This window comes from Lynx canadensis, chromosome B4 (genome assembly GCF_007474595.2).
Source record: "Lynx canadensis isolate LIC74 chromosome B4, mLynCan4.pri.v2, whole genome shotgun sequence".
Taxonomy (NCBI): domain Eukaryota; kingdom Metazoa; phylum Chordata; class Mammalia; order Carnivora; family Felidae; genus Lynx; species Lynx canadensis.
This window is the reverse complement of record NC_044309.1, coordinates 127,273,662-127,300,547: the sequence shown is the minus strand read 5'-3', so window position 1 is coordinate 127,300,547 and position 26,886 is coordinate 127,273,662. Positions and strand designations below refer to the sequence as shown.

The following is a 26,886-nucleotide window of genomic DNA, read 5'->3' as shown; positions in this document are numbered from 1 at the left end:
GGCTAAGAGAGGTTATAAGGGGGCACAGCTTACAAGTGGCAGAGGCGGAATTCACAGTTATCCAGATGCTATTTTAAGGGGCAAGGTGTATTACAGAGAAGTAAAGTCTGGGCAAAACGTGGTGAATTTCTTCTCATGTGTAAAGGGCCGGCTTGTGTCTGAGACTTGTTCCATGGGACTCAAGCTTGGCCTCCAAGGTCCTCTGTGAGCTAGTCGCTGCCTACCTTTCTTTCTTCATCCCCTTCATTATCTAACTTAGGCTGTAGTCCCGGCAAACCCCTGGTAGCTCCCCACCGATCCTAACACTACCGTCTTCTGTCTACATCCCCATCCATGCCTGTGCTTATGAAATCTCTCCTCCTAGGACATCCTTTCCCAAATTTTGCTGCAACGTCTTCAAGATTTAGCCTTGGCCTTGTTTCTGTTCTGCTTCCCCTGACCACCCACGGGAGGCAGGACCAGTTGCCCCTTATCCATGCTCTCACACAAGCATTTCTACCATTTTCTACCATTGCACTTACCAGATTGCTTTGAGGTTACTAGTCCACTGGCCTGTCACTCCCTTTAGAGAACATGGACAGTATGTTTATTCATTCTATAAATATGTATTGAGTGCCTACTATGTGCTAGGGCTACAGTGGTGATTGAAAACAGATGTGGTCTCGAGGAACCTGGCTGGCTCAGTCAGTTAAGCCTCCGAATTCAGCTCAGGTCATGATATCGTGGTTCATGAGTTCAAGCCCCACATCGGACTCTGTGCTGACAGCTCAGAGCCTAGTGCCTGCTTCAGATTCTGTGTCTCCCTCTCTCTCTCTGCCCCTCCCCTTCTCACACTCTATCTTGCTCAAAAATAAATAAACATTAAAAAACTTAAAACAAAAAACACATGTGGTCTCTACTGGATAGAGCTTAAAATCTAATGGAGGAGACAGATACGAATCGCATAATCAGTCTCTCTCTCTCTCTCACACACACACACACCATAATTACAAATTGATTAGGAGCTGTGAAAGAAAGATACACAGTGTTACAGTAGCATGTGGTGGGTAGGCTACCACTGGGTACTTATTCAGGTACTTAGTAGGTGCTCCAAGTACCCAGATACATAATCTGTCATCATTTCATATCTCTCTAACTTCTCTGAGGTAAGGAAAAATCAAACAGTGACAGGGAAAATATTGGATCCACCATAAGAACTTCCCCGGAGATAGACTTACCAAAATACCCTATTGTCTGGTAAATGACACAGGTAAAGCACTAGTCTGACATGAATGATACATGTAAAGCAATGATACATTACAATACAGGTAAAACGTGCTTGAGTGAGCACGACGTGCCTGCCACTGTCTGAGAATTCATGTAATCTCCCCACAACCCCACCAAGGAAATACTGATGGAAATAAGACCCGACAGGGTAAGTATCCTGCTGATGGCCCCACAGCTGGTAGGCAGGAAAGCTGAGATATGGAGGCTCCAAAGATGCCCTGGAGCCCACACTGCTGACCCTACATCTCACTGCCTCTCACCCTTCTGTAGAACTGGGGCTCATCAGGCACACTTCCTCACCCAAGGTCGTGGTGCTGGTGATAGAGAGCCAAACTATGCCCACCCTGTCTCTTCTTTTCCAAGTCTGGCTTTGGAGTTTCTAGGGGAATGGGCACCCGGGTGGCTCAGTCAGTTAAGCATCCGACGCATGATTTTGACTTAGGTCATGATCTCACGGTTTGTGAGATTGAGCCCCATGTTGGGCTCTGTGCTGACAGCATGGAGCCTGCTTGAAATTCTCTCTCTCTCTCTCTCTCTCTCTCTCTCTCTCTCTCTCTGCCTCTCTCTCTCAAAATAAATAAATAAACTTAAAAAATAAAAAAAGAATGGAGTTCGCAGGGGAAGAACTTGGCAGTGATAAGAAGGCAGCACCAGAGAGGAAGCGGAACTGAGCCTCATCTGGGGGCATCAAGGGTTGCGCTTTGGAGGTTCTGAGTGCGAATTCAAGGAAAGAAGGAAGATTAGTTACTGCAGGTCAGCTGTGTGCTCCTCGTCAGCCTCATGCTTCCTGCATGCTGCTGTATTCAGCCCTTCAGCAGTGCCTGTGGTGTGAGTCTCATTATTGTCCTGATGAGGAAACTGAGGCCAAGAGAAGTGAAGTAGGTATTTGTGTAGTTAGTGGCAGAATTGCTACTGGAACCTATATCTGCCTGTTCCAAAAGCCCATAATTTTCCCCTTAACTCACCCATTGCCCAGCCAGCCTGGGGAAAAAAAAAAAAAAAGGCTTGCTACGTCTGGCTTAATGCAGTTTTTCAGATTGGTTTTCTTGGAGACCATGGATAGCCCATGTGGGTTTTCTGAGCTCCCTGTATCTGTGTTGCTGGTACCTTTCTTTGCTCCCTGAGCAACAACCCTGAAGTTCCCCTCATGGGCTTCTGGGTGGGTTCTCAGCCTGTTTAAGATGGAATTGAACCAGGTGACCTCCCCACCCACCCCACCTCAGGGCCTACATTCTGTCCAGACAGGGAGGAGACCGGCAGCCCACCCCTCTGGCTGCCAGGAAAAGCAAGGGAAACAGACGGGTGAATCTCCCCTGGCGGGGCCAGCCACACACCAGGAACCCTAACTTTGCATTCATTGGACAGAACCAGGTTTTGATCATTTGTCTTAATTTGCTTATTCTCGTGCAGCTGCGTTGGTCTGTCTGGCTCCCTTTGCCCTCCTCGGTCCAGGCTCCTCCATGTCTGTGGGATGAAGGCCAGAGTCCTTAAGCAGCCCCATGGCTCATCCCAATCAGGCACCGGCCTGCCTTTCTCACCACCTCTCTTTTCCTCTTTCTGCTCAGTGGTGCCCCCGAGAGTCCTTGGAGGAGCCAATATTTAATTTCGATGGTCTCTTGTTTACAGCAGCTTTTCTCTTAGGTTCCACATCTCGCTTTCCAAAAATGTGATTTCTATGAATATCTATCCATCTGTCTCTTCTTCCATTCCTATACCTTTTTATTTATGTGTTCACCTTCTCTCTAAAACCTAGGTCATGCTCCACTCCTTTTTTGTGGTCTCTAATAGAACTAGCCTTCTTTCTCCTAAACACCTTCATGAAATTTAGTATTTCATAGTACCAATAATAGTGATAATATAAGGACTCCCATATATTAAGCATTTGCTGCATACACACACATACACACACGCATGCCTGACACTCCACCAAGATTTGCTATACATACCCTCCCTTCATCCTCACAGTGGCCTTGTAAGTTATCTATTACTATCACAGGGGAAGAAATGAGGATTCAGAGAGGCCCAGCAGAGCAGCTTTCAGTTGGCAGAGTCATGATTCGACCCCTGGTTCCCAAGCAGCCCATACCCTATTCTCCTAACTCCCACTGCAACCTCACCCCTCATTTTGGGGGATATGAATCTACTACTGTCCCTTCTGGTTTCTTCTAACCCTGACTTTAATTGTCCTTCGCTATATATTTATTGGGAAATGACATTAAGATTCTGAAGTAAACAGGCTCATTTTTACTAATTCTTATTACTATTCTGTATTTTACTCACGTGGAGGAAAATTTTTTGTTGCCTTAGAAGAAAGAAGAAATATTTTGGGGTGCATGGGTGGTTCAGTCAGTTAAGCATCCGACTTCGGCTCAGGTCATGATCTCATGGTTCATGAGTTCGAGCCCCATGCCTGGCTCTGTGCTGACAGCTCAGAGTCTCGAACCTGCTTTAGATTCTGGGTCTCATTCTCTCTCTGCCCCTCCCCCACTCCTGCACATGCACACACACTCTCTCTCTCTCTCTGTCTCTCAAAAATAAATAAATTTTTAAAAATGTTTTTAAAAATAAAGAAGAGATATTTTGAGACAATTTGGTGTGATGGATGAAGCTATGCCTCAGATCAGAAGAGCAAAGGATCAAGTCCTGACAGTGCCTCTTATTACCTGTGGGACTTGGGGGATGTGACTCAAGGTTCTAAACTTCAGTTTCTTTATCCACCAAATGGAGAGATCATAGCACTACTACTGTGTTTAGCACACTGTAAAAATGTGGTCCATTTTCATTAAATCAGAGGGGACCCTGGATCTAGGTTGATTATTTGTAAAAGGAGGAACTGGCCAATGTTTGGAGCGCTTTCTACCTGCCAGCTCTCCTCAGCCCCAACAGATACCACTGCTCAATGAAGGCATGCTTCCCAGCCGAGCTTAGGGCAGCCTCATTATTCTCCACACAGCAACCAGAGCTGGCAGTAAAATGAAACCCATTGGGTGACCCCAAAGGAACTTTCAGTTCTCACATTCTGTGGGTTTGATACAAGCCTACTTAAAAAGGATTGTAAATTAGGGATAAGATGGTTGGATCCTGGAAAGATAAGCTCAGTTAATAAATATACGATGGGAATGAAACCAAGAATACTGAACAACAGACCTCTGAATTTTCTTCTGGCGATCTGTAACCTGGAGTTGTCTACAGGAACAACTGTTTTCTGGTTATACCCCTTAGACCCATAGTGTAGGAATACCTGGGGGCGCAAACTACTGAGCATCTTTGGAAAGGCGGGGGAGGGAGGGAGGGAGGGAAGGAAGGAAGGAAGGAAGGAAGGAAGGAAGGAAAGAAGGAAGGAAAGAAGGAAGGAAAGAAGGAAGGAAGGAAAGAAGGAAGGAAGGAAAGAAGGCAGGCAGGCAAGCAGGGAAGGAAGAGAGCTTAAGTCATTCCTTCTTCTCTATCAAGACTTCCGAACCAGGGGCGATTTTGCCCTCCGAGGGACATTTAGCAATGCCTGGAGACATTTTTGGTTGTCACAAATGGAAATGCTGCTGACGTGTATGGGTAAAGGCCAGGGACATCTTACAATACACAAAACAGCCACCTGCAACAAAGAATTATCCAGCTCAAAATGTCAAGGTGCCAAGGTGGAGAAACCCTGTTTTAGACAGAAACAACTCAAAGATGACCTTTTGTGCAGGGAGCCCCATGGTTCCCTAAAGACAGGTGATAGCAGTGTAGTGTATGATGGTGTGGGTTTCCCAGACCAGACCTCTCCAAAGAAGCTTCACCTTCACACTCCCTTTCAGTCAGCACAGTAGCATTGGGACAAGGACATGGCAGGGACCTTCTCCCCCATTCTTACCTGACAAAGACACTGAGGCCGAAATTCCTGTGATTTCCCCAAGATCGCACAGCTGAATGTTCCAAGAATGGAATTGGACCTGGGTCTCTCTTAGCCCATGCTGTGTGATTTTGCAACACAACCCCACATAATAAATGTGTCCCCTGGCTTGTACCAGTAACCCAGCAGAGGCCTAGAGTCTGTTGAAATCCTGAAGGGCTAGACCAAGCCTATTGTAAAAGTACTCAGGATTTGTTTTAGTTAAGTATGGAAAGATGACAGAAATAACCTACATGAAAGATGAAGTTCATTGTGTTCATAGTCCCCTAAAAGCAGGAGGCATAGCTTGCCACGTTTGGGGACCACATGAGGAAGCACCATGGCCAATCAGGAGGCAGAGGGAGCTAGGCGAAAATGTGGGCAAGAGCCTTTATTATGGATTTGCAGGAAGGAAAGGGCTAGCAGGGCAAGCAGCCTTAGGACTGACTAGTTGGAATAATTTCAGCAGGCTCTAGGGTGTAGGGGGCTGTCCCTGATTGTCTGGAACCTAGCCTTTGTTGGTCTTAGAGCAGGGGGATAGTGGCCTGGAGTGTGAGAACCTGGTAGAGCAGGTAGTTAACCCACGGGCTCTGGATTGGTTTCGGCTTGCATTTGAAAGAGAGTTGTTTACCATCTCTAGGAATTGGCTAACTGGGAGAGGCAGTCTTTCCAGGGTCAGCAAGTCCTCAAGATGTGAAAACATCAGAATATAGAAAATAAGACATGGCTAATACACCTGTCTAAGTCCCAAGCCTCATCGCACTGTAGTTTTTTTTTCATAGTATTTATTTTATTTGAATTATTTTTAACGTTTATTTATTATTGAGAGAGAGACAGAGCATGAGCAGGAGAGGGGCAGAGAGAGGCGGAGACACAGAATCCAAAGTAGTCTCCAGGCCCTGAGCTATCAGCACAGAGCCCAACTCGGGGCTCGAACTCACAAACCATGAGATCATGACCTGAGCCGAAGTCGGACGCTTAACTGACTGAGCCACCCAGGCGCCCCTTTTTAATAGTCTTTTAAAAACAAACTCTTTTATTTCCAATTAAATCTTATATAAAACCCCCAAATTTAAGCAAATTAAAACATAAAAATTACTGCTCTGTTTGATTCATAGCTGGAAATCCCTGAATCCTTTGAACCTCCAGAAGGTGAGTAAGGCCCCTCCTTAGACTGCCTCTTTGGAGGTAATTCTCCTGCTGTCATCCTACCATGACCTCCAGGCCTGCTGTTCCCCTTGTCTCAGGTACTGCTATGGGTTGCAAGAAGCCTAGTGAAGTAGCTAAGAGCAGGGACCCTGGAGCCAGACTACTTGTGTTCACCTGGTCTGTAACCTCCCAGCTGTGTGACCTTGGGAACTACATGTAATCTCATTGCACCACTATGCTCCCAGGTATAAAGTGGGCATAATAATTAGACGACCTCCCTTAAGTGGTTACTGCCCTTCGAACAGTGCCTGGCACATAGGAAGTGCTTAAAAACTGTGATACATTTTAATCCTAATATAAGTATAATTAATGATATGAAATCATAAATATCATTATTATATTGCCACCGGAAATACCAATTGTATTCATACAGCTACCTCATCTAGTCCTATTACAGTTACTTTTGTTGGTGCTTCTCCAAAGACTACAATCACTGATTCTTCTACTTTAGCCTTTGTTGCTGCTGCTTCTCCTACTTTTGTTCCTACTGGGATAAACCATTTTCATAAACCATTGGACATTACTACCGCCAAGTGAAAGTAATGTCAGCCAGGTTCTTAGAGTTAAAGCAGGTGTGAAGGTGTAGAAAAAGACATGAGCCATCACTGCTGGGCCACCACGGACACACTCATCCTGTTTCCCTTCTACCTTTGTCTGTATTCTCCTTGCTGTTGGTTTAGGGGGAGTTATTTATGAAGTCATGTGGGCCACCGATGAGGTTGTATGTGTGATTCTAAGCTTATGAGGTGTTTTCCCTGAGCCTGCAAAGTCAGAAATGACCCATTAAAATTCTTGGTAGTGCCTGACATGTGTGTGAGTGCCATTGTGAGTCAGCAGCTCAGAGGGCCACTCTGCTCCCTGGAAGTGGGCAGAGAACCCTCCTTGCCTTGGCTTCTTGACATGGAAATGCCTTGACTGCAGGTGGCTCTTTTCCCTGACACTGTCCCTTGCACTCCCCATTTGGGGATTCGGTTCAGATTGGCTCTGGGCCTTATCTGGATCATGCTGTCTTGGAACTACTGTGGCCTCTTGGGAAGACAATGATCATCTGAGAAGATGAACTTGGCCTCTAGAAACAAGAGTCCCTATTGAGGAAAAGGAATCAAAGAACAGCTCCTTTGCAAGGAGAAAGTGGCCCTTGGGCTCCCCCTTTCCTGAGCCCTGCCTTAATTTGGAGATATTTCACAGTGGAGTTTTGAAGGGGTGACTGGTTCATACCAAGCTGCCTTAAATGCTTGGAGCAGAAGCCTATGGGGACTTGCAAATCAACCCCGGGAAGAGAAATTAGCTATGTCTTGTCTCAGAACTCCCAAAGCCTGCTCCAAAATAAACACATAAGCTGTGCCGGCAGGGAAAGCTTAGGCCTTTTTTCTTCTTCATTTTAGAAACTCCATGTGTGCATTATTCTAAATAGGCGCCAGCACACGAGGCCCTTTTAACAAGATTGAAAACAGATGGGGCCTCAGGCTGTTCAGTAGCTCTCAGAAACGAACATGGGAAGTGCTAAGCCATCTCGTGTCCAGGCGACGTTCATCTTCTTCTTGAAGCACAAGTCCGCCAGGCCTCTCCTGCGCAGGGAAAACGAATCTGCTTCCTGCGTCAGGTCTGTCAGCCAGGGGAAGGAAATCTCTCCTTTCACTGCATTTACCCGTGTTTGCATTTACTTAACCCTTTGGCAGCTTGGGAGAAAGGAGGATGGGGCTACCCTTGGAGGCCCCATGCCTCTGGAGCTGGGAGCGTTGGGTTTACCTTCCTTACTATAAATGGGAAGATGACCTTTCATGGTTCACATCTCTCTGAAGGCTCCCAGGCTCACTCCAAGTATTAGCCAGAGGCCTTCCCACAGCTATAGGCCCTTCGTGGTTAGACTTCTCTGGCATTCTTCCTGCCCTTTCCTGCCTTGTCTTCCTTGCTTACTCTGAGCTAGGCATGCTGACCTTCTCACTGTTCTCTAAAATCCAGTGACAGAAAACAAGTGTTGGGGAGGTTGGGGAGAGATTGGAACCCTGCGTGCCTTGCTGGTGGAGTGTAAAATGGCACAGCCGCTGTGGAAACCAGTGTGGCAGTTCCTCAAGTTAAACACAGAATTACCTTATGACCAAGCAGTCCCACTTCTAGGTATATGCCCCAAAGAACTGAAAGCAGGGACTCAAACAGATGTTTTTAAATCCATGCTCACAGTGGCATTATTCCCAACAGCCAACAGATAGAAGTAACCTAATGTTCGTTGACAGACGAATGTGTAGACAGAATGTGGTCTATCCATACAATGGGGTATCAGCCTTAAAATGGAAGGAAATTCTGACAAATGCTACAACATGAAATTTGTAGACATAAAAAGACAAATACTGTATGATTCCACTTATATGAGGTCCCTAGAGTAGTCAGATTCAAAGACACAGGAAGTAGGATGGTAGCTACCAGGGGAAAGGGGACTGGGGAGTTCTTGTTTCACGGGTACACAGCTTTTGTTGGGAATGATGAAAAAGTTCTGGGGATGGATGGTGGTGATGGTTGTACAACAATGTGAATATACTTAATGCGTCTGAGCTATCCGCTTAAAAAACAGTTAAAATGGTAAATTTTATGTTTGGGTATGTTTTACCACGATGAAAGCAAACTTTAAAAAACAAGTGAGCGCACTCTGCCTCATGGCCTTTGCTCTTACTGTTCTCTTGGCCTGGAACCCCCTTCCCCAAGGTGTCCTCACTGTATTCCTCACTGAGGTTCTTTGTGCCAGTGTCACCTCCTCAGCAATGCTTGGCCACTCTCCCTAAAGTGACACTCCCCCCCGCCTCCATGCACACTTCTCAGTCACTCTGTATCTCTTCACCAGCTTCATTCTCCTTCACAGCATTTAGCACCCTGAGTCCTAAAATGCTGATCTTCCCAAAGTATCTGGCACCAAGCTGGAGGTGCCTTAGAACAGCAGGGCCTCTGTGTCCAGGGTTCAAACGTCACTGTGTGTCCGGGGGCCCCCGTAGGAGGAAGTGGCAGGTCCTCATCTCGGGGTGCAGACTGGATTAATTGAGAGAAGGTGAGACACAGGGAGACAGCTGGGAGGCAACTCTGGGGAGAGAAGGGGAGCAATGGGTAGGAAAAGAAGGTTGAATGCTCTTTTCTTTTAATAAAGTTTATTCATGTATTATTTCTGAGAGAGAGAGAGAGAGTGTGTGTGTGCACAAGTGGAGGAGGGGCAGAGAGAGAGGGAGAAACAGAACCCAAAGTAGGCTCCAGGCTCCAAACTGTCAGCACAGAGCCCAATGTGGGGCTTGAACTCATGAACCGTGAAATCATGACCTGAGCTGAAGTTGGACACTTAACTGACTGAGTCACCCACGCGCCTCTGAATGCTCTTTTAATTTCTATAACCCTGAAAATGGTTTTGTACCTTCCAAAAGAAAAAAAAAAAAGTGCATGAAGGCAGGATAAGAGCATTTGGATTTCTCAAGAGCTTTGATGGATAAGACGTTCCTGCCATCACATTACAAGTTTCAATTTGGAGAAAGAAACTATAGAAATTAAATGCCATCAGCCTACTTAAGTTCTTTCAGTGTCTCCCCTGGGTTGTTCAGGGTCATGTGTGCTATGACATGTCAACTCTTCTGACCCCAGACAGCCCCTCCCGGAGCTCCAGCCATCCAGTTTCACACATGCCTGTGATACAACTGGACACAGCAGCTGCCCAGCAGTGGCCTTTGCTTCCACATCCCAGTCTCCAAATCCCCAAACTGTCCATCGTCCCTCTGGAGAAATGTGGGGAGACTTTCACCCCTGGTTTGCTTAATCCTATAAACACACTTTTCTGAACATTCAGCCAAATAGTGTTCAAACGTGTGGAACCAGCTCGGCCAGGAAGAGAAGTAGATGTCTAGCAGACATTAACCATCATTTTTTTTCTGTGTAGTTAAGGTGTGGTCTTAAAATTTCTGAATGTTTGCCCCAATCTGTTGTAGGTAAGAAAAGTTTGTTGCAGGTGGCAAAATTCTTTCCTAGGTCTCTCAACCTTAAAAGCTTTGGAGGCTATGGTGGTCCCACCATTTTGTCCCCCTAAAGGCTTCCCCTGCCTCTCCTTCCCTTCTCTGCCTTTCCCTTCCCTTTCCCTTTCCCTTCCCTCCTCTCCTTCCTCATTTCCTTTCTTCCTCCAAGACATTATCAAAAGCTCTCCTCACCCTTGAAGCTGACCTGACAGAGGGAAAAGGACAATGGATGCAAAGGATGTTTTTCTTTGATTCTCAGTTGCTGTTGTTTCTTGTGGGTACAGCTTCCTTGGGAATCTGAGCAGGAAGGGGTGACTGTCAGGACAGAACTAGGGCATGCCTCCGTGCTCTGGCTTACTCTCTACCAAATGTACATCTAGGCTCTGGAGAACAAAACCTGGCTGTTAAAAAAATTCCTTAAAAATGAGAGTGCCACATTTATTGGTGATTTTTTGCAAACTTGGCTTCTTGAGTTCTCTCATTGCCAAATGTGATGGTGGTGGTGGTGATAATGTTAGATCTTCATCATGATCTTCATTGGCCATGTGAAGATGATGATGTTGCTGAGGAGGATGGTGATGGTACTAACATCTTAACCCTCTCATCCAGAATAAAATCCTTATCATGATGGATCCACTGTCCCCTCTCTGACCTCATCTCCTTCCACTCACTCCTCACCAGCTCTTTTACAGCCACACTGCCTTCTTTGCTGTTCTTTGAGCTCTACACATATACTCCAGCCTCAGGGCCTTCTTCCTTGCTGTTCCCTCTGCCTGCAAAGCCCTTCTCTCTCTTACTGTATGATTTGCTCCCTCACTTTGCTTATAACACTGATAAGTGCCACCTTCCCCTGACCCGCCGCCCCCTTATTTTACATAACACCTCCCAGCACTTTGTCCTCTTACCAGAAGCTGTGTTTCCTCCCCTGACATATTGTTTATTGTTAATGGTCTGTCTCCCTACTAAATACAAGTCCCATAAGAACAGGGAATTTTGCTCCATTTGCTGCTATGTCATCAGTCCCTGTCCTTGACATAGTAGTTGTTAAGTGAATGAATGAATGGGTGAATAGAGTCAGGGTCATAGCTCTCTTGCTCAGTAGTTTTGTGATCTTGGCTGAGTCATTTGTTCTCTCTGCTCTTCAGTTTTCTTGTCAGCTGATGAAGATGCTAATACTTAACCCTCTTATCAAGAAGTTGTTGTAATGATCCAATTAAATACCGTGATAGGTAGCATTCATTATGTACTTATTTTCACTTACATGCCTTGCTAAGGGCTTTTATTTTATTTATTTATTTTTGAGTAAGGCCTTTTAAAAAAATTGTTTATTATTTATTTTGAGAGAAAGAGAGAGAGAGAACCAGTTTGGAAGGTGCAGAGAGAAAGGGGGACAGAGGATCTGAATTGGTCTCTGTGCTGACATCAGATAGCCCAATACTGGGCTTGAACCCACAAACTGTGAGATCATGACTTGAGCCCAAGTCACACACTTAACTGACTGAGCCACCCAGGCACCCCATTGAGTATAGGCTTTTAAACTGATTAATTCATTTAATGCTCACATCCACCCTCGGAAGGCACCATTCTTAGCCTCATTTTACAGATGTGAACTAAGGCGTGGAAAGGCTAACCTGCCTAGAGTTGTACAGCAAGTAAGACGTAGAGCTCAGATTCAAACTTGTAGTTTGGTTCTGAAAACCACTCTATACCAAACTCTTTGTAAACTGCAAATCACTGTTGATGATTTGTTTTGTTTTGTTTTTAAAATGTGGCTAACTCCACCTAATTTTGGATTTTCCATTACTTGAACATTTAAGAATGTAGGTTTGTCATTGCAATCTTTTTCTATATTTTTATATTTGTTTTGACATGTTTTTATGTATTTATCGCTCCCTGCCCTGCCTTCATGCATGCACGCGTGTGCGCACACACACACACACACACACACACACACACACACACGAGTATTATGTTTTGATGAGCAGAATATGTCTTTGCATCTACCTGTCATAGCTGGGTGCTCGGCACAGCCTGACCCAGTGGCCCAGGCCTTCACTGAGCACTGCTCCTGAGTGAGATTTCCTTGTCTGGAAGGGGCCACTCAGAGAGTCTGCAGACTCTCAAAGCCTCTTTTGTCTACAAGGTGAATCTGAACCGGTGGAAAAGACTTCAGATGCCAGCCAAGGAAGTCACTGAGCCCACGGGGCCCTCAGAACTAAAAACACAGCCTGTGCCGGGAAATCTACAGGAAGCAGTTCTTGCCGACAGCAGGCCTTGGGCCACCTGCCAAGTGTTTGCAGCAGCGGGGTATTTGGAAGAGGCAGAGTGGTGAAGGAGGGGTAGGGGCCCGTGGGCTTTGCTGACGGATGCCGCACACTGATGTGGGAAGGTATGAAAACAAGGGCGGTCGCAGCACAAGGAAAGCCCAAGGCTGGCCAAGTCGCCCTTTAATTGACCTAGCTCTGTGAATTATAACACGCATCGTCTCCAGCGAGCCACTTGGTGCCATGTGGAAGGTATCGGCCTGGGTTTGGGTCCCAGCTGATGTAATTACCAGGTTGTAACTTTGGGAAAGGTCATTTGCCTCCCTGGGCTCACCTTGGACACCTACAATAGGCATTCACGTATTTGAGCATTGTGCTGTAATGCAAGGTATTGGTTGGATGCTGAGATAGAGCCATGAACGAAACAGACATCCCTGCCCCCTGGAACTTCTATTCTGGTGAGAGAGCTGGACCATTAAATATTAAATTGGGATGGATGTAAATCATGTCATATGCGGACAAATGTACAGTTTTGTCAGTGGGGATGAGTTCAAGCAAGGAAACAGGGCAGGGAGTACATCAGGTGCTCTGTGAGGAGGTGCTACTGGGGGCTCCACTGAGCAAAGCTATGAGTGGAGTGAGGAAGGTGGCCTTGCTGCCATCTCCAGGAAGCTCTAGAGGTTTGGGGACTGGAGCAAGCCCGGAGCTTGCTCAGTGTGTTTGACAATGGAAAGGAGGCCAGTGTGGGGCACAGGGGATGGTGTCAAAGAGGTCATCACTTCATCAGTGTCTAAATCACACAGGACGTTAGAGGCCAGGCAGGACTTAGGTTTTCTGTATTTAGTGCTACTTTATTAGTATTGTTGTTGTTGTTTGTCCTTCTAATGAGCCTCTTAGACCCTGAGAGACTCTGTGAAAGAACTTAAGACGTGAAGATCACAGCACTTGCAGAATGTTGATTTTTTTTTTTAAAGAATTTGTTAATGACACAGTTTTGTTCCCAAGAGTAAACATAACAGTCTGTTAGGGATTAGAGTGGAATTTTGATGATAACTTGCTGGAGGATGCAGGAATGCCCTAATCCTACCTTGAAAATCACTACCAGCACCCCTGTTCTAGGTTCCTAAGGTAGCCAAATACACAGGGAGGAATAGCAAATAAGAGTAGAAACACCACTGAGCATTAGCCAGCCTAGGTCCCCCAGCCCGAGGGCAGGGCTCTCTGCCAGAGCTGGCGTGAGTCCTGTAGATTTGTGGATGTTACTTACTAAATATGTGGCTGTTATCACTAAACAGTTCCAAGGTACAACAAACACGATTATGAAAAGAGAGAGCAGGACATCTGGGGCTTCTGGGAATCCGAATTGATGGTTGCCAACTCATGGAAGAGAGAGCAGCAGAGGGAAAGATGGGTGCTGAGATGAACCCCTTTGAGGAGCTACAGGCAAGGGAGGAAGTTGACATGATAACCATGCAGACCAGCAGGCACTCAGCTACAGAGAAGCCAGAATCCCACGCCGTTGCCTGCCTTTTCAGCCTAGCAGTGACCCTGCCTGCTGTCAACTGTAGCATTGTGATGTCCTGACCCATAGGTTAACAGTTCCTCTTTATGGGGTGTAATGGGAAAGGTTGGAGAGCAAGGCTGAGTGTCAGAAGTTGACCTAGCATTAGAAAAGGTACTGGATGGAGACTGCCCACCTTCTCCTATACACTCAGTATCTGTCTGTCTGTCTCTTTCTCTCTCTCTCTCTTCTCCTGAAAAATCTATGGAATACCTAAGGCTGTACAAGGGGGCACACTCTCAGGGTTTAAGAGTACAGTCTGGGCCAGATAGATTTCACAAACTGACAGGAATTTCTAGTATCTTATCAGCCACCCTCGGATTCCAGAACAGTCTGTCTGCCAGCATCTTGCCTTTCTCAGGACTCCGGACAACATCTTTTTGTGTCGAAATCCTCCTTTAGTCAGGCTTCATGGTCAAGGCGGATAGCTGCTACCTTCACATTCCCACACATTCTTGGTTTCTTGGGTACATTCTTGTCAGTCATCCAAATCCAAGCCCCATTTTCAGTTTCTTTCCCATTGATCTGTTGACCTAATAGCATTCTTCAGCTTATCGTAATTATGATTACAATCACCATTTCCATTCTGTCATCAGATGTCATTATCATCACAAATGCAATTACTAGTAACTAAACATGAATACCCCATGCTTTCAGTAATATTATCTACTTGGCATCACATGCTCGCCAGGTGCCAGTTCCAGTGACAATGCAGCCAAAGACCCTACAGGAAACTGAATGCATTCCATCCTGTGTGTGTGTGTGTGTGTGTGTGTGTGTGTGTGTGTGTATGCATGCACGCACCTGCGTGCATTTGTGTTTTGGAACTGGATGTGAGTTTAATTATAAAAAGGTGCTTCTATTGCCTTCTGATCTAGGGGGCTGTAGAGGACATTTTGTTAGTGGATATGATTCCAGCCATATCTAGTGCCTATAACAGCTTGGAAATTAGAAAATTCTGCAGAAATATTTGTTGTTAAATATGTAACCACTCCCCTCATCTGCAGCCTTTCCTGTTTCACAGTAGCCCTCCAGAAACATTAATGCCTAGAGCCTGTGAAAGTGATACTCAAAAGGGACTCTGTAGATGCGACTGTAGTTATGTACCTTAAGATAGGGAGAGTGACCCTGGTTATCCAGGTGAGCCCACACAAGCCCTTAAAAACTGAATTTACTCTGGGTGGAGACAGAAATGTGGCAGGAGAGGAAGTTAAAAATGTTTAAAGAATAAGAAGGATTTAATGTGCCATTACTAGTTTGGAGATGGAGAATCCTATGTGATGCTGAATGCAGGTGCCCATAGCTGGCTGGGGGAGGCTTCCAGGGGACACCAGAAAAGACAGGACCTCAGTCCTACAACCACAAAGAGTTGAAGTCTGCCAGCCACCTGTACAGCCAAACTGTATGGAAACAGTTTCTTCCCAGAGTCTTCCAGTAAAAGCTTAGATGCTTAACAACCTTGATTTAGGCCTCGTGAAACCCAGAACAGAGAAACCAGCCGAAGTCACGTGGACTTCTGACCTACAGAGCAGTGAGATAATACACTTGTGTTGTTTGAAGTTATTTACCTTGTGGTAATCTGTAATGAAGTAACAGAACTATGAGTAACAGAAGATAAAATGCACTATACAGTGAAATTCATGTTCCTTCACAGAAAGTTCAGGATCCTCCTGGACTGGTCTCTGACCTACCTTTCTAGCTCTTTTTCCTATTCTGTTCCTCCATTAACTCCATGCCCCAGCTACTAAAGACATCTCACCATTCCATTGACCCGATAGCCCTGTATTTTTTACCTGTGCTTTTGTTACTAGCAACTTAGATTGGGCCTTTCCCCTCCTCTGTGCCTGGAAACATTCTCCTCAGTTTTGTGGTCTAGTGAATCTGGCAATGGACAGAGTTTCATAAGGCATGCTGCATAGCATGCATAGGTATCTGCTCATCAAAAATAAAAATTACACTTTATTCAACAAATATTTTTGGATACCTACCGTGTACCTAGAACTGTGTATAAAGCAGTGCCCAGCTTTCTAATAAAAATATTAGTGCATGGCATTCCTTTTTTTTTAATTAATTAATTTATTTTGAGAGAGAGAGAGAGGGAGGGAGGGAGGGAGGGAAGGGCAGGGAGAGAGGGAGAGAGAGAATCCCAAGCAGAATCTGCACTGTCAGCACAGAGCCCAATGCAGGGCTCAAACTCACAACTATGAGATCATGACCTGAGCCCAAACCAAGAGTCAGACACTTAACAGACTGAGCCACCCAGGCACCCCAAAAATAAAAGTAACACTTTATTTAACAAAAATTTTTGGATACCTGCTATGTGCCTGAAGCTGAGTATAAAGCAATCAACAGCTTTCTAATAAAAATATTAATGCATAGGATTCATTTTTCATAAGATGTGATGATAGATTTTGCCTTCAGTGATAACTGGGGGACACTAGTTGAGAAAGAAAGATATTGACTCTATTGATTATAACGCTTTCATTTACTTTTTTTTCTTTTTTTTAAAGTTTATTCATTTTTTTTTCTTGAAAGAGAGAGAGAGATAGTGAGTGGGCAAGGGGCAGAGAGAGAGGAAGAGAGAGAATCCCAAGCAGGCTCTGCAATGTCAGCCTGATGCAAGGCTCAAACTCATGAACTGTAAGATCATGACCTGAGCCTAAGTCAGATGCTCAATCTACTGAGCCACCTAAGGCTCCCCTTATAACTCTTTCATTTTAAAGTCAAAGAGAATACAAGTGGAGAGTGAGGGGTCTGCCTGCAGTCATTGTTATTGGGTCAAATCCAAGGTTTAGGTCAAATCCAAGGTTTAGGTCCCTGGTCCCCAGACTTAAAGACCAATTCCTTTTCCACTATTCTTTGATTCCTCCATGTACATGTTTTAAAAAGTCACAAATAGGAAAACTCAGATAATCCAGCACTTTCAGGTATCATTGAGGTCAGTGACAAAAACCTCCCATACCAGGTACCAAAAGTAACAAGAGTAACAAAATCCAAAGTCCCTGTATGTGCCTCATATTGCAAAAACCTACCTGTCTTTAATGATGTCTAGAGAAAATCTCCCACAAATGTGTAATATGACAGTTTTCCCTTTCAAAACAGAATCTTCACAATCAAAATTACACACAGACTTTCTTCATTATGGTGTTATTTTTTTCTGTTAAAAAGAAGGGAAAGAAATTCTTTAAAATTCCCCCTCATAGCAGCAGACAGGGAAAAAGTAATGCAGATGAGATAGCGGGCTTGAGCTTTCAATAGGGTGTACAGAAGCTCAAACAAAAGATGATGTTTAGACCTGTCCTGAAACCCTAAAGTTCATTTATAAAGCCAAGAGAAATTTATGGGAGCAGGTGAATATGGCAATAGAATGCCACAGGCGCCATTTCTCAGTACAGGTAAGACTCAAAGTCATGGAAGTGCTTGCTTCTCCATTTATTAGCCTCTCAGCTGGCCTGCCACACTGACAAAGCTGAAGGGGCTGAGATCTTGATTTTTTTTTTAAACCTTTAAGAGAGGTGGGAATCCCCTGAGGAGCTCTTTGAGAGGTCTGGCCACGATGGTGGATTGCAGTGTGAATCAGGATAGAACACATTCTGTTCAACCAATCACATTACTAGGGAAATATTCAATAGGTTTATTCAGGATAGAGCCTTTGAGGTCACCTCGTTGCCCAGTGACTGTATTTTGGAGTGGGTTAGTAGGAAAACTTTTGATCTGCTTCAGCAGGTTGAGGAGACAAGAGGTGTGGTCTTGTCTTTGAACCTGTTATCACTGGAACCTAGTTGGGCTGCTTCCCTCTTAGAATATTATACTACTTGATACCAAAACTCACTGTAAAGCTGCAGTAACTGAGACAACTTGGAACAGACTCAAGGATAGACAAATAGATCACATGTGAGGTGACTTGATGTTTGACAAAGACACCAGCGCAACTCTATTGGGAAAGAAGAGTCTTTTAATAAATAGTGCCAAAGTATTTGAATAACCATATGGAAAAACTGAACCTTGGGTCTTACCTCCGATCTTACACAAAAAAACTAAAATTCTAGATGGATTATGGATGTAAATGTGCAAAGACCCAATTTCCAACAAACCCACATTTGTGGGTATCAGGGCTTAGGATGTGGCCATATCTTTGGGGGGAGATAGTTCAACCTACTACAGTTTCTGTGAGAGTTCTGAGGCTCTTCAAAAACAGCTGCTCTTTGAGATTCTCCTCTCAGTAGAATCACTACCTTGAAGGAGAAGTGCTTGGATACCTCTGAGTTCATTTCCAAGTTTTGTTTATTGAAGTTTTTAAAAAGTAAAATACAGAAGAGAGCCCTTTCTTCACTACCCTCTCTGTACTTGATCCAACAGATGCTGGCTACCCTAACAACCCAGGTATTTGCCTCCTATAATTACTCATAAACATAACTAGGAAATAATTCTAGACACCTTGCTCTGAACACCATGAACTTCTAACTTGTATATCCAAGGCTGAGTGTGTCTTTTATCCAGATTATCTCTTTCCATTTGGGCAGCAAGACAGCCCCTGGGGCTTGGCCACCTCGAAGTTGGAGATTCTATGATTCAAGATTCTTATTTGCTCCCTTTCTTCAAGTTTTTGGTGCCCAACTGTTCTGTGTTGCAACTTTCTTCTAACATCTTTTTCTCCTCACACTCAAGCAACAACTTTTATTGCTAATTCTTCTTTGTAATCTCGCCAGTGGAGTATCTTAAACATGATGGGGCTGAATTTTTAAGACATTAGACTTAATAAACAGGTCATTACCACTATTTACTAACCTGGACTCATTAACAGAGCTCTTTGCTTTTCACCTTGCCACAACATAATGAGGCTATTAATTAAAGCAAGAGACATAAGCACTCTGGGTTTCCTTTAATGCCATCTAGGGAGATGACTAGGTCTTTGGTCTTAATTCTGTTAAATGTTTCCAAGGGGATACATTTAAATCACTATGAAATGATATTTCCTTTCCATATAAACTTGGTTTTCTCTTCAAATGGGCTATTTTTAGGTCCCCAAAATTCCCAGTTGTAATCCACCCAGTGCCTTATTCAGCTAAACAGTGGGAGGAGTGGGGTGTAGCAGTCAAAAGCATAGGCTGGAACCGGACTGCCTGGGTTTAAATCCTGGCTCTGCTACTTACTGTGTGATATTGTGCAAGTTATTCAGTCTCTCTCTGCCTTGTTTTTTTTTTTTTTTTTTCATCTGGACAAGTGTGAGGATTAAATTAATTCATACATGTAAAAAGCTTAGGACAGTATCTGGCACGTAGTTGAGTTTTTCATATGTATGAGAAGTTATTTTCATTCATTTAATCCAGAGAAATGGTTTTTGGCATTTACTGTGTGTATGGCACAGTTTGTTACTATGCATTTTCTAACATGGGGTTACAAGTTGAACTGTGCCTCCCCAAGATACACACGTTGAAGCGTTAAGCTCCAGTCCCTCGAATGTGACTTATTTAGAGAGAGGGTCTTTAGAGAGTTACAGTGAGGTCATTAGGGTGGGCTCTGGTGCAGTATGACTGGTTTTCTTGTAAAAAGGGGGTCTTTGGATACAGAGACACGTGTAGAAGGAAGACAGTGTGATAAGACATAGGGAGAAGGTGGCCATCTGCAAGCCAAGGATAGAAACCTGAAACAGATTTTACCTCATAGCCTTCAAAGGAACCAACCCTACCAACACCTTGAGTTTGATCTTCTAGCCTCCAGAACTGTGAGAAAGGAAATTTCTGCTGTCTAATCCACTGAGTGCTGGTACTTTGTTATGGCCACCTGAGAAAACTAATACAGATGGTTATAGTACCATGGAATCACTATCCCCAGGGAGTATATAATCTGGCAGGAGGGATATCTTCCATAGGACTCTGGTCACAAGCAAAAGAAATGTAGCAGATCTTGCTTAAGCAAATAAGAAAAAAAAGAAGATGAGTTTATAAAGATATGGAGGTATTGCATAACACCCAAGGACAGGATTGTAGCTGGCACATAAACATCAAGAGTGCTCCCCACCTCTTGCCTCTCTGCCCCTCTCTTAGTGACTGTGACATCCACCCACCCCCACCAGTCCCCTTGTGTTCTATACTTTCCCAATCTAGATGGCAGAACACATGGTCTTCAGTTGTACTCAGGTTCTATGTATTAAATACAGCCCCTAGAAGGAAACTGCATGAATCACTCAGCAGTTCCAAATTCTAATACAAGGGGACCTTATTCCTCCACCCTGGGTCAGGTGCCAACCCCATCAGCTGTGACTGAGGGAGCATTATTTCAGTGTACAGACATGGTGCTTCTACTGTAACCATGTAGGGGGGTGAGGGGAAGGGCCATGACCAAAAGAGGTAAGAGTGGGCAGAAGACGAGGAAGCCTCCATTAACAGTGATAAGTGATCACACACCTGAAGCTGGAGAAATCTAGGGAAAATGTCATACTGAACAGCCTCTGGCCTTGTACAGTGCTGAAGCTAGAGTTACTTCTTCCACTTTCAAGGAAGTAGAAATTAGAAATGGTTAAAAGCATAGGTGCTTGAATCAGAGACATGTAGGTTTCAATCCAACTTGGCCTTTTATTAATTATGGGACGTGGCACCATGCCTCTACACCTCAGATTACTCACGTTTCAGAAAAGGAAGTAAATAATATCACCAACTTCCTAAGTTTTGGGCAAAGTATAAATGTGTACTTGGCACATAGAAGTACCCAATAAATGTTAGCAGTTTTTAGCATCGTTAGTTTTTGATGAATCCTTTTTTGTTTTCCTTTCTCCTTCAGGCTGAATTCTCAGAGTTGAACCTAGCTGCCTATGTTACTGGGGGCTGTATGGTGGACATGCAAGTCCTGAGAAATGGGACCAAGGTTGTGAGGTAAGGAGCACTGAGATACAGAAAACCGTCATTTGAGAGGCGTGTGTGGGATGTCTCACAGAGCTACCCTCTGTCTGTTGCCTCTGACCCAACTCCTGCACTCCATGTACTTTTACATACCAAGGGTTACTTCCAAAGGGTTTTAGGTATCGTTGCGATATGAGTCCTGGGTTTGCAGAGAAAAGACCAGGTTCCATTTCTGTCTTTGTGACTCTATTTGGGTGTATTATTTAGTCCTTCTTACCCTCTGTTTCTCATCTGCAGCGGGATGATTGCAGCACTCAAGTAAGAGCCATGTATGTGAGAGTGAGTGCCCTATTTCTTCTAAAGCACCATAAAATGTAAGGGTTTATGAGAATGAGCTACTGCTTGCTTCCAGCATATGGCAGCCTAAATGTTCAAAGCCTCCCCTCTCAGGACATCAAACCTAAAAGTACTGGATATAACACTTTCCAAAGAATCTGTTTAGAATGTATGCTGAGCTTGAGGGGGAGTGAGGGAATTCTTCGTTAGCTGAGAAAAGTCAAGAAAGTGCAAATCCACAGAAGAGATAAAGTGTTGTATTAATATATTTCTATCTAGTTAAGCAACCAGAGTAACACAGATCAGGTCTTGTGAGGGTTTAGCTGGGGAAGAAATAGGATTCAGATTTGGGGAAGTAGAGAAAACAGGAAGAATTTTGAGGAAGAGGTGGCCTTGCTTCTAAGCCTTGTCAGCGGTGGAATATGGGCATTCTGTGCATCGTAAGAGTAGGAAGCAGTCTTTGTAAATGCAGACAGGCAAAAAAAAAAAGCATGTTTGGGAAATTATGTTAATTCAATTTATTGAGCCATTTTTGTCTTTTTTTGAAAAATGTTTATTTTTGAGAGAGAGCACACATGTACGAGCAGGGGAGAGGCAGAGGGAGAGGGAGACAGGGGATCTGAAGCTGACTCCATGCTGACAGCAGAGAGCCTGATGTGGGGCTCAAACTCACAAACTGTGAGATCATGACCTGAACTGAAGTCAGATGCTCAACTGACTGAGCCACCCAGGCACCCCAGCCTTATAAAAAAAAATTTTTTTTTTTTAATTTTAGAGAGAGAAAGGAAGAGAGAGACAGCAGAGGAGGGGCAGAGGCAGAAAGAGAGAATCCTAAACAGGATCCACACTCAGCATGAAGCCTGATGTGGGGCTTGATCCCACAATCCTAGGATCATGACCTGAGTTGAAATGAAGAGTCAGAAGCTCAACTGACTGAGCTGCCCCAGCACCCCTTATTCAGCCATTATTTACTGAGTACCTACCATGTACCAAGACATATGTAGCTTTCTGTTTCTAATAATGATGGCCTAGATGATTTAGACCATCTTTTCCACTGAAAACAACTTAAAAACTGATTTTAAATAATGATCACCTTGAAAGCCTTCAAAGAGTTGGCATGACAGTAAGGAATTACGAAGAAGAGAATGATGCAGAAATGGAAACCCAGAGAGATGAATGAGTACAAAAGTTACCTTTTTCCTAAGAGTATTTGCTAAGTCTGGCAAATTTAAAAATGGTTTGATAGCCTAGCAGGAGCAAAGGAGAAAGATATGAATGTTCAGGGACACTCAAGGTGGGGAACGTAATGATAGGCTCTCTCCACAATAAGCTGAGACCCAAAAGGACCACATCTTCAAGGTGAATGTGTTTTATAAGTAGATGAGCCCTCACAAGTATTTGCAGCTTGAATTGCAGTTTGATTGATCTTCTGGGAGCCTCAAGCATTAAAATTGGTTTATGGTGATCCCAAACATGCTAGAAATGAAAGGAAATCATATATAGAGGGAGGTACTTTCATCCTAGGCTTCAAATAATTTTTTTTTTACAATAGCTAGCACATAGTCAAAGATAACCAGGCACAGACACCATGAATGAGAAGAAACAGAAACAATAGACAGTAGAGAAAACCCAGAAAGATATCAGATATTGGACTTATCAGACACCAATTCTTAAAAAAAAAATACTTATTAAGTAGAAAAAAATCAGGTTTGAAGGTATCTTCCAGAAATAGAAAACAATAAAAAGTGACACAACCATTTTTTTTTTTAATGTTTATTTATTTTTGAGACAGAGAGAGACAGAGCATGAACAGGGGAGGGGCAGAGAGAGAGGGAGACACAGAATCGGAAGCAGCCTCCAGGCTCTGAGCCATCAGCCCAGAGCCCGATGCGGGGCTCGAACTCACGGACTGCGAGATCGTGACCTGAGCTGAAGTCAGACGCTTAACCGACTGAGCCACCCAGGCGCCCCAACACAACCATTTTTTTAAGAAACCAAATAGAACTTCTAGAAATGAAAACTACAATCACTAAAATTATTGGATGTATTCTATTTAGCAGCATATTACACATGACTGAAAAGGTGCTAATGAAGTGAAAGGTAGAGCTGAAGAAATTATCCTAAATAAAGCACAAAGAGAAAAAGCTTAGAAATGCAGAACAGTTGATTAGATTTTGTGAGAAAGTAACATTTAAACAGACTCTTGAAAAGAGAATGGAGCAGAGGCAGCATTTTAAGAAACGATGGTTGTGAATCTTTCAGAAAGATACCAAACCACCAAAACCAGAAGCTTAACAGATTTCAAGCAGGATCGATAAAAAGAATTATACACGAACACGCAATAGTGTCAGTACAAAAAGATGAAGAAAAACATCCTTAAAATAGCGAGAGAAAAAGGCTGATTAATTTTATTGGAGTAACAGACTGATGGATCACAGGCCACAGTAGTAGAATGACATCTTCAAGGTTCCAGAAGAAACTAATTGCCAAGCTCTAATTCCATCTTCAGGGAAATTTTTTTTTTTTATGAATAAGGGCAAAATAAAAACATTTACATAAAATGTTTTTACATAAAATTTTTTTTACAAATTTTTTTTTACTTAAAACATTTACATAAAGTTACATAAAATAAAAACATTTAGTGAGAAGAATACCCTTACTAAGGAAGATTGTAAAGAACATGCTTTAGGCAAATAGACAATGATTCCAGAATAACATAGAGCTGCAAGAAGATATGTAAGACAAAGAAGGTGGTAAATGTTAATAAACACTGTCTCCAAATAATAATAATAACACCTTATAGATTTAAAAAATACATGAAGAATTAAAATGCATGATAGTAAGATAGTAGTGGTTGGGAAGAAATGGAATTAGGGTGTCCTGAAGTTTTTGTATTTTCAGGGAGGTAAGTAAATGTATTGATTAATAACAGGCTTTAAAAAGTCAGAGATGCATGAGGTAATTTCTAGGGTAATTACTAAAAAAAAAAAAAAAAAAAAAAGAATGTAGTAAAACTTAAAAGCTACAAGAGAGGGAAAAAAATAGTAAAAGACATGAAAGGAGAGAAAAACCAACATCGAATGGATATTACAAATAAAATAAGGTGGTAGATTTACATCCAAATGTATACGAAGACTGATAATCATTCTAAATGACTTGCACAGTTGTACTGGTTATTAAAATGTTGAAAATTTTCTATACAAGTTGGTAAATAGCTTCTGCCCTGAGGCAAATGAATGCCCTCAGCTACTCATAACCCATGGATAGGCATGACCATTGGATTGCTCTTTTGTCCCCCAGTTCACCAGACTTCTGTCCCCCAGCCCATATCCTTTGTTCTTCCCGTAGTCAGAGAGTGCCCAAACATTGTAGGGGATGCACACCTTGGGAAGCAATGGTGGAACCCCAGAGAGAATGTGCCTGGTTTCTTCTGTCCCTTCAAAGCTGTAAATGCTTATGAGTCCACTGGAGTCGCCCTCTCATGGTCACTTGTGAGAACTACAACCTCCACAAAGTAGAGCTATGAGTTGTTAAGTATTTATCATCACCAATATATATCATTACTTGCATTAAGTGTAAAAGGACTGAACGCTCTACTTTGTGGAGCATCTACATTGAATTTTTCAGAGTAGATTTTTAAAAATCCAGCTATATTCCATTCAAGATACTCATCCAAAACATAACAATATAGAAAGTTTGAAAGCCATATGTATACATATACACACATATGTATATATGTGTATACATATATATATGGCTACTGGTCAAAAGAAAGCTAGCTTATGTAGCTTACTAATATCAGGGGGAAAATAGACTTCCAGGTAAAAAGCATTACTAGGGAAAAGAAGATAATTCATTATGATAAATATAAGGAAAAGATAAAGATTCTAAATTTATAAGCACCAAACAAAACTGCCTCAGACTATACTTCAAAATTATCAAATTTATTTGTGCTTCTGTCCTGCTTCTTTATCTGGAAAAGGAACCAAATTGTCTTATTTTGTAATATATAGAAATGAGAACATCCATCCCATTAGTCTTCAAATTTGGCTACAGATGAGAATCACCTGGGAAATGTTTTAAAATCCTGATGGTGAGGAAATATGCACGACCAATTTCATTAGACTCTCTGAAGGTAGGATTTGGGCATCTCTAGTTTTAATTCTCCAATGGGCAGCCTGATGGAGAACCTCCCGAGATAGCTATCACATCATCCCTGCACTGGGGCTGGATCAGCTCTAAAGCTGAGAACCCCACTGGGTGTGCTGCCTGAGCAAGAATCCCCTTGCAAAATAGATATCCCCAAGCCTCATTCCAGACATGCCATCTTCTTCCTGAATTTGCAAAATTGTTTGCAAAAATAAATTTTCAAAAATGTTCCAGGTGTTTGTTAATCAGCTAGTCTCCCAGTGTTTAGGAATGGCAGGCTTTGAAGACAGTTGTTTTGGGTTGAATTGTGTCCCTTCTCAGAAGATGTATTAAAAAGTCTTAAACCCCTAGTTTGTTAGAATGTGATCTTATTTGGAAATAGAGTTGTTGTAATTAGTTAAGATGAGGTCACACTGGAGTAGTGTGGGCCCTTAATCTACTATGACTGGTGTACTTATAAAAAGAGGGAGATTTGGAGGGCGCCTGGGTGGCTCAGTCGGTTAAGCGTCCGACTTCGGCTCAGGTCACGATCTTGCTGTCTGTGAGTTCGAGCCCCGCGTCAGGCTCTGGGCTGATGGCTCAGAGCCTGGAGCCTGCTTCCGATTCTGTGTCTCCCTCTCTCTCTGCCCCTCCCCCGTTCATGCTCTGTCTCTCTCTGTCCCAAAAATAAATAAACGTCAAAAAAAAAAAAAAAAAGAGGGAGATTTGGGACGCCTGGGTGGCTCAGTTGGCTAAGCGTCCGACTTCAGCTCAGGTCATGATCTCGTGCAATCCATTGGTTCAAGCCCCGTGTCAGGCTCTGTGCTGATAGCACAGTGCCTGGAGCCTGCTTCAGATTCTGTGTCTCCCTCTCTCTCTGCCTCTTCCTCACTTGAGCTGTCTCTCTCCCTCTCTCTCTCCCTCCCTTTCTCTCTCTCTCTCTCTCTCAAAGATAAATAAACATTAAAAAAAGAAAAAAAGAAGAGAGAGATCTGGACACAGAGACACAGGGAAAGTGCCGAGTGATGGTGAAAGCAGATTCAAGTGATAAGTGTACAAGCCAAGGAATGCCAGTAATTGCTATCAATAAGCTAGGAGATAGGCATGGAACAAATTCTCTCTCAGCCCTCAGAAGAAACCAGTCCTGCCAACACCTTGCTTTCAGATTTCTGTCCTCTAGAGTGGTGAGAGAATACTTTTCTGTTGTTTTAAGCCATCCAGTTTGTGCTACTTTGTTTAGGCGGCCCTAGAAAACTAATACGTAGTGCTTTTCAAATTATAATATGCATATAAACCCCCTGAAGATCTTGTTCCACTGCAGATTCTCATTCATCAGGTCTTCAGGTAGGACCTGAGATTTTGAATTTCCTATGAGCTCCTAGATGCTGCTGGTGGTGGTGGAAGACCTTACCTTGAGTAGCAACAGCCATGAGAG

At 43.4% G+C, this 26,886-nt stretch overlaps 1 protein-coding gene across 1 annotated transcript in view; it reads left to right on the top strand.

The window, feature by feature from the left end:
- The window catches only part of SYN3 (synapsin III), a 420,949-nt gene that overhangs the window by 31,465 nt on the left and 362,598 nt on the right, over positions 1–26,886 (top strand). The window contains 1 exon segment of the mRNA XM_030322308.1: positions 20,929–21,020. Coding sequence (XP_030178168.1) covers positions 20,929–21,020 — 92 coding nt within the window.